At 35.5% G+C, this 12,535-nt stretch overlaps 1 protein-coding gene across 1 annotated transcript in view; it reads left to right on the top strand.

Moving 5' to 3' along the window:
- The window catches only part of LOC150082576 (dnaJ homolog subfamily A member 2-like), a 117,385-nt gene extending 105,116 nt beyond the window's left edge, over nt 1–12,269 (top strand). The window contains exons 9-10 of the mRNA XM_090377534.1: nt 2,869–2,996; nt 11,470–12,269. Of these exons, the coding sequence (XP_090233660.1) occupies nt 2,869–2,996; nt 11,470–11,658 (317 nt within the window). The 3' untranslated portion in view covers nt 11,659–12,269. The remainder of the gene's footprint in view (nt 1–2,868; nt 2,997–11,469) is intronic.
- The last annotated feature ends 266 nt before the right edge of the window (nt 12,270–12,535 follow it).

Raw genomic sequence — 12,535 nt, 5'->3', positions numbered from 1 at the left:
TAACAGGAGTGGCCAACTTAATTTGTGATGCGATCTACTTTTTTCCTTCAAAATGTGCCGCAATCTACCATCTCAAAAATTACATTGCACAAGGTTAAAAAAGTTAATCAACACATATTGAAAAATGTTGTTTATAAATTAAAATTCAGTACAGTTCAGAATTCTTATTTTAAATTCATATGTATTTAAAATTTTAATTTATGCAAAGTTTGTCTTAATGTCATCTGCCAAGCTTTCAAAATTGGGGATGTGATAAGGCCAACCGTAAAGAATCTTCTGTGTGCAAGTCCGTAAGAGCACAGCGAGTCTTTGTTTGTTTTAAATACAAAAAGGCCGAGGCAGATTCACATATATGTGGAACCAAAACAGGAATTTAAAAGTTCACTGCATTTTTTTACATTTGGGTACTTTTCTCGGCAAGCATATTTCCAAAACTCTTTTTCTGGCGCTGCGGCTTTTAGGAAGATGTAATAATTTCGTTTTCAAGAAATATTTTCTCCTTGTGAAAAATTGCAGCGTTTTTTTTTTTTTTTTTCTTTCTGCAATTTGTTTCATATCTAAGTCGACGTTAAATGGATAAGAAATATATTGAACAATGTCTTCAATTGTTTTAAAAATCACTGAATCTGGTTTCAAAATCGTCCACAACATTCTCAATTTCAGAAACATAATTCTCACTATTAAATTCAAAAACAGGATATTTTTGCAAATGATCTTGCATGTAGAAATACTACTAATCAACATGATTAGTAGGTGGGTGACACCCACATTTTTATTTTTACTAGTAAAATCATCTGAGAAAAAAAGCCAGATCACACAACCACTCCGTATCGTGTAGCTGCTGATAATATCTCCCCTTTGATCAACAATTTTTTTATTTTATTTTTTTATTTCATTCAGCAAATTTCGAAATCTCTGTAGAAACTTACTCCAACTTAGCCACCTCACATCTGTGTGTAATGTCAGGTCTGGTTCATTTTCATCGAGTTGCATTTCGGAAAGTCTCCTTTGAAGAGATTGTTTTCTGATGGAATTCACAATTTTGCTGGCTAACGCTTGTTGGTGGATGATACAGTGGTAACTCAAAAAATCTGGGAATTCATCATCCTTTAGGAACAATGCGATGAATCCGTTAAGATGCCTCGTCATTGCTTTAGCTCCATCTGTTGTTACCAATACGAGCTTAAATAGTGGTAATTTAATTTTTTCAATAAAATGTTTGAATGAGTTAAAGATATCAAGACCTCTAGTTCTTTCTTTTAACGAAACCATACCCAGCAGTTCTTCTCTAGTGGCAGAATCATCGAAAACCATACGAATAAAAATGAGCAACTGAGCTGTATCACTAACATCTGCAGATTCACCCAGTTGTAAAGAAAAGGACACACAATTAGCAATATCAGCACGCAATTGTTCCCTCACATTTTTACTCATTTTTTCGACACGTCGCATCACAGTATTTCGAGATAATTGCAGATCTTGAAGGGCACTTTTAATTTCATTTTTGTTCTTAAAATTTTCAAAAAGAGAATCTGTTATTTCTAAAAATGCGTCTTTGATGAATTGACCATCAGAAAATGAGTTGAATTTTTTTGAAAGATGACTCACTTTAAATGATGCTACAGTTACTGCTTTAGATTGTAAATTAGGTGTCACAAAGAAATTTTGTTGCGCAAATAATCTGGGTTTAAGTTCTAATTTATTTTTTCTAAGGTCGCTATTCAGTGGAAAATCTGATTGGTATTTACCATGGAGTACATTGAGTGCCTTTCTAAATTTCCTTTATGGGTATAGCCACGGAAGCATTGCAAATCAAAAAGCAACATTTTCCTTTCACCATTACAAAAAAGTATTCAAGTTCCCACTCTTGATGAAAACGATATGTTTTACTCTTTTTTGTAGTATTCATTTTAAATCAAAAGGTATTAAATTAACATAAGTACTGTCCGGTTATTAAAGCAGCAAAAGCAATGCTTGCCGATTAAAACACTTAAGTTGCGCGAACCAGAAAAATACATGTATTCTGTCTGAACAGCTAACATAGGATAATTGATGAAGAGGATTCCCGAATGAGGAAGTTTTTTGTTTCCAAAATAACCGGACAAACACCACCATTTATTGCTCTGTTTGGTTATATTGTTATAAGAATTAGTTTTGAACGCATTTGTGATATTTCTCTAAAGCTATTTCTGGAGGTCACGACCATAAAACAATAATAAAAACAATTTGCACTTTCCGGTTTATTGGGCTTTTCTGTTAGTGCAATCAAATTATTAACGAGTAGTAAACTCAGTCTTATTGCATTTGCAGTAATACCGACAGCTGGAATTCTTTTTGGAATTTACGTTATTATGGTGAAATGTTTCTCCTTCAATGAAATCTTCAATCATGCAAAAAAAAATAAATAAATAAATTTCCAAAATTTGCTCTTCATTCCTATTTTTGAAGCTTCATAAAAAAATAAATAATAAATGAAATAACACACAGGTAGCGAAACCCGCTGCGCAATATAAAATTTTGGTAGTATACCTGGCCGCGCAAATCGAGGGCTGACTATATTTAAAGTGATCGACCAAAATTAAAGCCATGATCTGCTCTTTGGCCACCCCTGCTATATAATATCGGTGTAGATACACCATAGTTTACCCATAAATTTGAACTACGTATGTAGTGTAGAAGGCGTAGTTTTAATTGTCTCTCATATTGTGGGTGCCTTTATTGTTTGTTTATTATATACCAATGCCTTGGTCTTAGTTATCACTGCATATTTTAAAAGAACCCAACTGTGCACTTGTTATTATTAATGGGCCGCTTATTTGGTGTATCACATAATATGCATTTTTTTAACTTTCTCTTTCCTTCCTGTAGGCTCTGTAAAGGGAGTTTTAGGTGAAGGCATGCCTATTTATCGTAATCCTTTTGAAAAGGGCAATCTCTACATTAAATTCGATGTTCAGTTTCCTGAAAACCACTTTGCAGATGAGACTACAATTAAAGTAGGTGGCTAAAATTTGATTTATGCTATTTTTATTATTATTATTTTTGTTATTGCCTACCATCAGAAGGAAGGTTTTGGGGAAATTAATTACTATTTAAAAGTTGTTGGTACTGCATAATTAATTTTACTTGATTTACTTTTTTTTTCTTTTCTTTTTTTTTTTTTTTTAACCTTTATTTTCCATGTAAAAGTTTTTACAGTTTTTGAGAATTATGAAATAAGTTGTGACCTGCTGGCTTTGTTTTGCTCATGGTGACTTCTTTGGCTTGTACAAGTGATGTGGACTTCTGCAGCAATTTGTAAAGTGGATTATTTTACATCTCAGTTGGGATCAGTGGCTTGTGAATAGCTTGTTTAATTTCAAAAGACTGCAAAAAACTAATGTCTTGCAAATGTTATAATGAAATTGAATGAACTGTAATGAAACTTTGCCAGTGTATTGCATACAATATCTAGTACCTCTAAATTTTCGATTTCTCTTCTTTCCCAAGATCTGTGTGTGGAATCAGAATTTACATAACTGTAACTCACATTATTAACTATTCTTCTTGAAGAATGTGAATTCTTTTTCAATTTCTCCCACTAACAACGAGATCGCAGAGTTTCATTTTTGCCACCATAGCTCTGTGGTTATGTACAATGTATGTGAGCTGTACATTAAAAACAAATGTTATGTTTATTATGTATAATTTTACTTACCAGCTACAGAGAGAGTATTCATATTTTGGAATATTTATTTATTTTCTGTTTAATACTTGTAATCCATGCAAAAATTAATGACCTTTTTCTCTTCTAGCACTGCTGCTTATTTAGTGAATTAAGTAATGTGGCACTACTACTACTACTCTTGCTAATTGCAGCTGTATAAGCTGGTTATAGAACACTTGCATGAAGCACTAATTAGTTTGTTATTTTAGAGCAGGTGAGAATGTGTGCTGATTATGTGGTTACAGCTGTAAGAATGTGTTTGATTATAATTGTGAAATTTTACATTGGTAGAATGGGATTAAATCTTTTTTATTTTTTGTGCATGTGAATTGTCACTACAGTAGAACGTCAGTTATCCGGAATAATTGATGTCAGACCTCTTTCGGATAGCCAAATTTTCCAGATAATCGAACCAGATAATTTTTCTCATAAGATTAATTAAATTTTAAAAATTATAAACCAATCTCGGAAAACAGAAACATCCATCCAGGCATTTTTATGATTTTTATACAAAATGGAAAAATTAGAAAGATTTTTAAATGCTCTCGGTTTTTTCGACTTACTGATTAATGAACAGCAACAGTCTGTGCTTCCCGGTGGCATTTGCACACACAGCAATTGTAACTCGCTCTTTCCTCGTCTTAAAACTTTGTGCCAGCATTTCTCTTTTAGTGGCTAGGGTTTTTCTCGGTAATTCTTTCCATGATAAGCCCGTCTCATCAACAATATAAACTTTTTCCTTCTCATAATTTGCTGTAACTGAAACAAACTTACTTTTCAAAGGACACCGTTGCTGATTTGTGTGCAGAAATTTTCTCGCCTTGAATATCTAGTTCACGTGTACCAGGTCTCGGTTTAAAGTTTTTCAGCAAACCTGTGCTTGCCTTAATCTTCATTACCTATTAATTTTCGATTAAAATCCAATGCTTTTTCACACATTGGGCCAGACACTGCTTCACCTAAACTTCGCTTCTTAAGAAACCACAAATAAAGTGCACTCTCTAAAGCGGCATTTTTAGGTTTCGACATAGTCTTTTTCTTGCTAGATCCTCCTTCACGATCCATAATCTACACAAATTCTGATATGGCATTGGAATTTTTTCTTGCTGTCGTAAATTGTTTAAGTCCACATTTAACTCTTTGGAAAGATTTTCTAAATTTTCACCTTTTCTAATTCTGTTAATCTCCGTTTTTAGTTGCAATGTTAAAACTACGCATTTTCTTTTCGTTCACATTTTATCATTAAAAATTGAGAAGAATAATAACTTGCACAGTTTCAGCTGATATTATTCTTACGGAATCTTCGGCTAAATTAGTCTGTGATATTTTTCTAGGGCACATTTCTTGTCGCATAGAATTCTAAAGGTCACAACCATAAAACAATTTGCAGTTTTCGGTTTATTTGGCTTTTTGTTTGTACAGTCTGTTATAAACAGGTGGTAAACTCAATCTTTCGTTTATTATAATAAATTCAATTTGCAAACATGACCACTATAACCAAAGCTTACTGTGCTACTGAAAATAAAAAAAAAAAAAAAAAAAGATCAGCCTTTCAAATTATTCTGAATAACCAATGTTCTGTATTTGAGAAAAAGAAGAGCTGGTTAAGAGTTTTTTTTTCTTACTTTCAATGCTACTGTGCTGTGCCAAGTTTAAAAAACAAATATAAAATTTGATAAAATAATGTGTTGCTGATGAACATGACTACACCTACTTGTCTATTGAATCAGGTTTGACTGACACATTCATTTTTTGTGTAATTTCATAGGCTGGTATGCCAATTTGATAAATGGCTTTTCTTTTTATTTACTGAAGGCATTATTACATTCAGTAAATGTTAAAATTGCCAAGTGGAACTGGATTTTACCTCCTGCTACAGCTGTGTTTTGATCAGTAGTTGCTGATAGCATACTGTTGGGAGTTTAATATACAGGTTATAATCACGTTTCATAGCATTTTTTTGTAACCCACGTCAACTGCAAAGTGATGTTAAATTTTTACCAATAGCTAGGGTATGCCTAGGTTTTAACTTTTGTTCCTGTGTGGAGTAGCTCCTTGGTCCATTGTTAAATTTTTAAAGCAATAACTTTAAATTTTCATTGGAGCTGGTTCTACATGTGTAATGGCCTTGTTTCACAGCAAATTTTTGCAGCTCCCTACACCTATCAGCAACTGTAAAGTGATCACAATTAGCATTGCCAAACTTTTGCTAATGACAAAAGAGTAAACCGAGCTTTTAACTTGCTTACCGGGGGAGAATTCAGCAAGGCATGACTTGCCATTCCAACCAGAGGTGAAAATGTATTGGGTAGTCATGATTTTTAATTTGCCTATAAATTTCTCTCTTAACATAGCTGATATTTTACATTGTTTCAAAACATTAATGCTTTAATCATTGCATTTGATGACAGTACAGCCATTCCCCGGCTTATGTAATATTCTACTTACAGAAATTCCAACACTACACTTTCATTGTTATTGTATGTTCCGTTGTAAGAATCAGTTTTGAATGCCTTTGTGATATTTTTCTAAAACACATTTCTGGAGGTCACTACCAACAGTTTGCACTTTCCGGTTTATTGGGCTTTCCTGTAAGTGCAATCTATTATAAATGGGTAGTAAACTCGATCTTGTTGCATTTGCGATAATACCGATAACTGGAATTGTGTGGGTTTTTTACGTTATGGTATTATGTTGAAATAAGTTCCCCTTCACTGAATTCTTCAATCATAAAAAAAAACAAATTTTCAGAACCTTCTCTTCATTCCTGTTTACTTATTACAATGGTGAAGGGAAAGGGACCAACTGAAAGTGCAAGTGCTGGCAATGCTAGGAAACAAGACAAAATTGATTTTAGAAATGTAGATAAATATGAAGCAGGACAAAGTTTGTCATCTATTGCGTGGAATTAGGTCTCTCTGCAGGCACCTCTGTAGCCAGGTGGGCAGGAGCAGCAGTGCATAGCACACACTTCTTGATTAGACCGTGGTTCGAGCTCGTGACCACCAAATACGGAGGGTGTGGAAAGGTTAGGAATGACCACCTCATATCCCCAGAGCAATATGGCCTTAGTTGCTAATGCTTCTAAAAACCAAACAACGAGGTCTCTGCTTCAACAGTAATTTTGAGGCACAGTGCACGTATAAAAGAATATGTTAAAGGATCAATGCATTTAAGATCAACAGTGATCACAAAACAGTGTTCAGGTGCTATATCGATGGTGGAAAAGCTATTAATAATATGGATGGAAAATCAGATTGAGAAGCAAGTGCCCCAGAGTCCAATGGCCATTCAAGCAAAAGCAAGAGGTATTTATGAAGATATTAAGCATAAGTATGGCGAACCACGAGCAAAGTTTGTGGCAAGCAACGGGTGGTTTAATAGGTTCGAGCATCGTGCTGGTTTCCAAAACATTAAAGTATGCTGTGCAGTCGCCAGTATCGATTCTGCAGTTGCAGAGAAATTTTGTGATGTGTTGGAAGAAACCCCTTCTTAAACTCCACAGCCCTCAACTTCCGCAGTGGCGTGCTTATCAGCTGGACAGTTAAGTCTGGCAATGATGCTTGAAAGGTAAAACTTGCTGACATTATGCCTGTCTCCTCTCTTTTTGTAATTTTTTCTGCACATGAGATAAAAAAAAAAAATTTAATAATTAATTCTATTTATATGTTCGCTGAACATTTCTTTTTTTGCTTCAATCAAATTTGCGAGTGCTGCATAAGCATTTAGGGAAATTCCAACCTACGTAAGTCTGGGAGTGGCTGTATGGTAGCTGTCTTGTACGTGCTTAAATTACAATGTACAATGATTAAAACTGCAATATGCATATCACAAGTGACTGCTTGAGGTATACAAGCAACATATACACAGATTTAATTTGACAACTGTAATCAAGCATTTTTTCAGCTGTTCTAAAGTAGTACTACCTGGTCACTGGCTGTGTGGGATAATTAGCAAGAGCAGTTCACACTCGGTTATGAAGTTTGCTGAAAGCAGTAATGCAAAAAGCTAAAAATTTTACTTTTTTGCGTGTAGACATACGTGTGTGCTCTCTCTCTCTCTCTCTCTCTCTCTCTCTCTCTCTCTCTCTCTCTCTCTCTCTCTCTCTCTCTCTCTCTCTCTCTCAGGTCTACGCAATTATGGAAGAAGCCCTCTTAACCAACATTCCCTCTACAGAATAATTTCTGTAGCAGCTGCATCAGGCATATCAGCCACCGTGCTAGTTTCATTTTCAGCAATGTATTGTTTGTGTATTGAAACCAAAACTAGCACAATGAAGTAATAAGGTAAAAATAGTACACAAATCCTAACAAGTTCTTTGCATGTATAATTCCAATTGCCTAATATTTCACTTCCAGAACTGCTCAAATAAAAGTTTGAAAATTTTTCAACCATTAGCATTGCACCAGCAGTTAATGTGCAGTGGTTATTTTGAAGATGGACCTGTCAGTTCCTGTGCACATGCTGCCAGGTTAATTGAGAGCCTGAAAGTAGTTGTGTATTGTTTCTAGCCAGTGGTTAGTTTTATTTTCTGCATGACGCACACTGCAGTATACTGTGGGCATTGGTCCAGGAGGCTCAGCTAGTAGACTAGCATGTTATGCTAGTGTGCTTAGCCATGTGCTTATGGAGAGGTGAGTTGTGTATTTGTACCAGTGAAATTATTTATTTTAATTTTAGTGTATAATTTATATAAATTTATATATATATATATACACACACACACACACACACACACACACTGCCCTACCATTGGTATCTGGACACTTGCCTTTAGACAAAAAATGAGCTTTTATTGTGTCATTTAATATTTTGTGCTAAAACCTTTTTGCTTTTATGACAGCTTTCAATCTTTGCGGCATACTCTCAACCAGCTTTTTATAAATGTCAGGTGATATGTTTCTCCATTCGACCTTTAACACAGCCACCGATTCAGCCTTGTTCTTTGGGCAGTCTCGACGTGCACATACCTGACAATTCAATACATCCCAAAGATACTCAGTGGGGTTCAGATCAGGATTCTGGGCTGGCCAATTCAACTTTTCTACACCTGTGTCCTCAAACCACTCTGTTACAACCTGAGCAGTATGGCATGGTGTGGTGTCTTGCTGATACAGGTGGCAACATTTTGGCAATACTTCTGGGCCTTCCTCAAAGTATTGCCATAATGTTGGAAGTGCATAATTGTCCAGGAAGGCCTGGTATTGCACAGCATTCATGATTTTGTCAATAACGACTAAAAGGCCCAAGCCAAACCATGAAAGGGGCCCTGTACCATGACACTGCCTCCACCAAACTTCATTGTTGGGAGGATACAACCAGGAATGAACTGTTCCCCTGGCATTCACACCCAGGAACAGCCATCAGGCTGGTAGAGTGCAAACCAACTCATCTGTCCATATTGGACTGTCTTCCACTGCTCTACAGTCCAGGATTTGTGCTCCTTACACCATGTTAATCGGTGTTTGGCATTTGTTGATGTGATCAATTCTGTTGAACTTGTCATCTTGCATGCCCGCTTTTGCAATTGTCTGTTCAAATCCCAGTGTGCATATTTATAGCAGGTTCTGTGATGTGTTGCATGCATAGGATCTGTTTCCCCATCCTTGGAGGGGTGCCCAGATATTAATGGTAGGTCAGTGTGTGTGGGGGGGGGAGAAATTATTTGCTTGTCATAAAGTCAAGCTGGCCTTTGAATTTCTCCAAGCTGTCAGCAGTCTAGTCAACATCTATTCTCAACTAGATGTTGTGATCTGGAATTAGTGGTCTACAAAAACTTTGTAGTGGCCAATATAACCACTACAAAGATGTAGAAATAGCCTTTATTAAAAAGAACAATTTTTCAATTGTTGACACATTCACACTGAAAAAAGTTATCCATTATAACATAACTGACGGGAACCAGTGTTATTTCTGTCAACATTTATCTCTGTAAACTCTATGAAATACTCATGCCTGTTCAAAATTGAAACTAGAATTTCTTTGTGAAATTCACTTCTTTTGAACTATTTTACTGGACTTAAAACCTGTTTTTGAACTTTTGCATTAGTCTTCCTACAGAGCATTCATCTTTTTTTTTTTCATTGCTCTTTCCTAATGAAGATTCACTGTGACATACAGCACTAAAAATGATAGTGGTGATTACATTATCCCTTCAACATGAAGTGTGAAGAGAAGATGCATGGTTAAGTATAGAAGTAACATTGTTTAACTGCAAATATCGAAACACTGAATGGATTGGCGAAGGTTTTTATAACAGTAAACAGATTAGTCAGTTTTAACATTGTCATTCCTTTGGATATACTGCAGAAAGAATTCTCTTTAAAAAAAGAATAAAAAGAGGTGCATGCAGAGTTATTGCGCCACTAAACTAGCTGTTTCCTTATTCATTAATTGTAACATCCTTCTTTTGCTATTATGACCTCTCTCTCTCTCTCTCTCTCTCTCTCTCTCTCTCTCTCTCTCTCTCTCTCTCTCTCTCTCTCTCTGCCACATTCGTATCATTTGAGTACAGATTTAGTAATTCCATAATCCTTGTTCCATCTTCTCCACTATGTAGATGGAGACCATGTGGCACTTCAGGCTGTCATAGATTGTTCATACCTCTAAGGCGCCTCCGTAGCCAGGTGGGAAGGAGCAGCAGTGTGTAACACACGCTTCTTGATTCGACCGGGGTTTGATCCAGTCACCACCAAATACGGAGGATGCAGAAAGGTCAGGGAATAACCACCGCATATTCCCGGAGCAATATGGCCTTAGTTGCTAATGCTCCTTTAAAAAAAAAAAAAAAAAAAAAAAAAAATCATACCTCTAATTTTATTAGTTTGGGAAATTGAGCACCAGCAGATCCTCTTGAATGTTGCATGTGTGGATGCAGCCTTACTTTGAAAACTGAGCAGTCGCTCATCATCCACTATATACATTCATCATTGGTTACCCCTGACACATGCTGCCTCCTCTAAGGGTTTTGGTTCTGTCAAGGTCATGGGTGATGATTAGGTCCAGAATATTCTTGCCCTAGCATTGATATAGGTGACGCTCATTTAGTTAATTTAAAATTGTCTCCCATGATGGGTTCCCCTTCAGGTCACTCCACTCGATGAGGAGCAAATTGAAATTCTCATAAAGAGGTGCTTGCACTTCCTCACCAGTTCCATCTGCATATAAAAGCTCTCATCACACCCTTTACAACTTTCTTGTTTGTATCATATTCACCACTTGCAGTTTGCTATGCTTCCTTCAACACTAGACACAGGTACTAGCATTCCTAATTTGAGGATCCCATTTGCCACAGAATGCATTCTTTTCACAGTGAATCCATTCACATGCAATCTATTATTATCATAAGACGATTTTAAAAACTAATTTAAAAATTATGTGAAATGGAGGATATTGTGAACATTTTGAAGCTACCTTTGAAAAAAAGAAAGACTGCTTTATTTACTCTGGATCAGTGACTGTTAAAGTTGAACAGCACACTTCATTAGCACAAAATATTTCTTTTTTTAAATATTTGAAATATGCTTATTCTATTTTATTTTTAGAGACCGCTCTCCAAACTGTTCTTTTAAAATGCTAATATAACTGAGTATTAAAATTTTTGTAAAAAAAACACCTAGGGTTTTTTTATTTTTATTTTTTACTTAAATTGTAAAATGTTCTAAAGAAGCTTTACATTCTTTTAAAATATTAAAAAGCAGAGGACCATTATTTTAATGATTTATTGTTTATCTAATAAACTGTGATTGCTAACTTCATTTCAGGAACTGGAAACATTGCTTCCAGAACGCCCAGCCTTTGAGATGCCCATTGGTGATCATGTAGAAGAAGTAGACCTTCACGATTATGATCCTAACATAGCTGGTGGAAGTGGAACTGGGAGATCCGAAGTCTATGATTCTGATGATGAAGACCATCACCGAGGACCAGGGGTGCAATGTGCACATCAATAACCACAAATCTTTAGATAATCAAGGAGTTTTCCTTATTGTAAGGGTTAAGTGATTATTAGTAGGGCTTATCTGGGCACACAAAAATTCAACATAAGCCTGTTTCTCCAGGTGTATTCTCAGGCATCTTTGTGTCTTGCATTGTCAGTATCAGTAGTAGAACTTACCAGAAAGTACCCACACAAGTTTGCCTGAGAAGAGGAACTTGTATTATATTCTTGTCTCCATGGTTATATGGACTGCTTTGAAGTACTGTATAAAAGGAGAGTTTAGTTTTATGACCTGTGACAATTACAGTTTGACTTCTACAGAAGCATCTGTTTTCCTATCTTACCCACACATAATTATTTAAGAAAACTGACAGGATCTTAGGTTATATACATAAACATTGCTGGTTTTGTGATGTTACTTGGTTGTGAAAGGCCACCTTACAATATTGTTACTATAATGTGACCTAACATTGCTGTGCCTTTGTTAGATTTTGGGTCTTCCTCTGATAACACACTTATACCTTACAGCAATGTGTTCAGTAAGCTGTAAAATCTCTCGTTAAATTTACAGCAGGCCATTTTAACTGATTAGTTCTTGTTCGTGTCCCCCCCCCCTTTTTTTTTTTTTTTTACCCAGTCAGAAGTAAAAGCCTTATTTTTAAGAAGCCCAAGTTTTCACTCCTTCGTGTATAGGTGTTCTAAAGTGTACAGAACATTAAATTAAGATTTTGATCACTGTTTATTATGTAATTGTATTCTATTGGTAGAAGTTGGTCTTTATAATTTTTTGTGGGAATTTAGTTTGTATTTTGGTTTATTGTGCTGTCCCCCATTCCCATGAAGAAAACTGACTTTGGGTATTTCTATACAAATACACACGACTAGAAATA

Source organism: Mastigoproctus giganteus, chromosome 7 (assembly GCF_048544385.1).
Source record: "Mastigoproctus giganteus isolate SK-2022 chromosome 7, ASM4854438v1, whole genome shotgun sequence".
In the NCBI taxonomy this organism is placed as follows: domain Eukaryota; kingdom Metazoa; phylum Arthropoda; class Arachnida; order Uropygi; family Thelyphonidae; genus Mastigoproctus; species Mastigoproctus giganteus.
The sequence above is the reverse complement of the archived record's forward strand: the minus strand, read 5'-3'. Positions and strand labels throughout refer to the sequence as shown.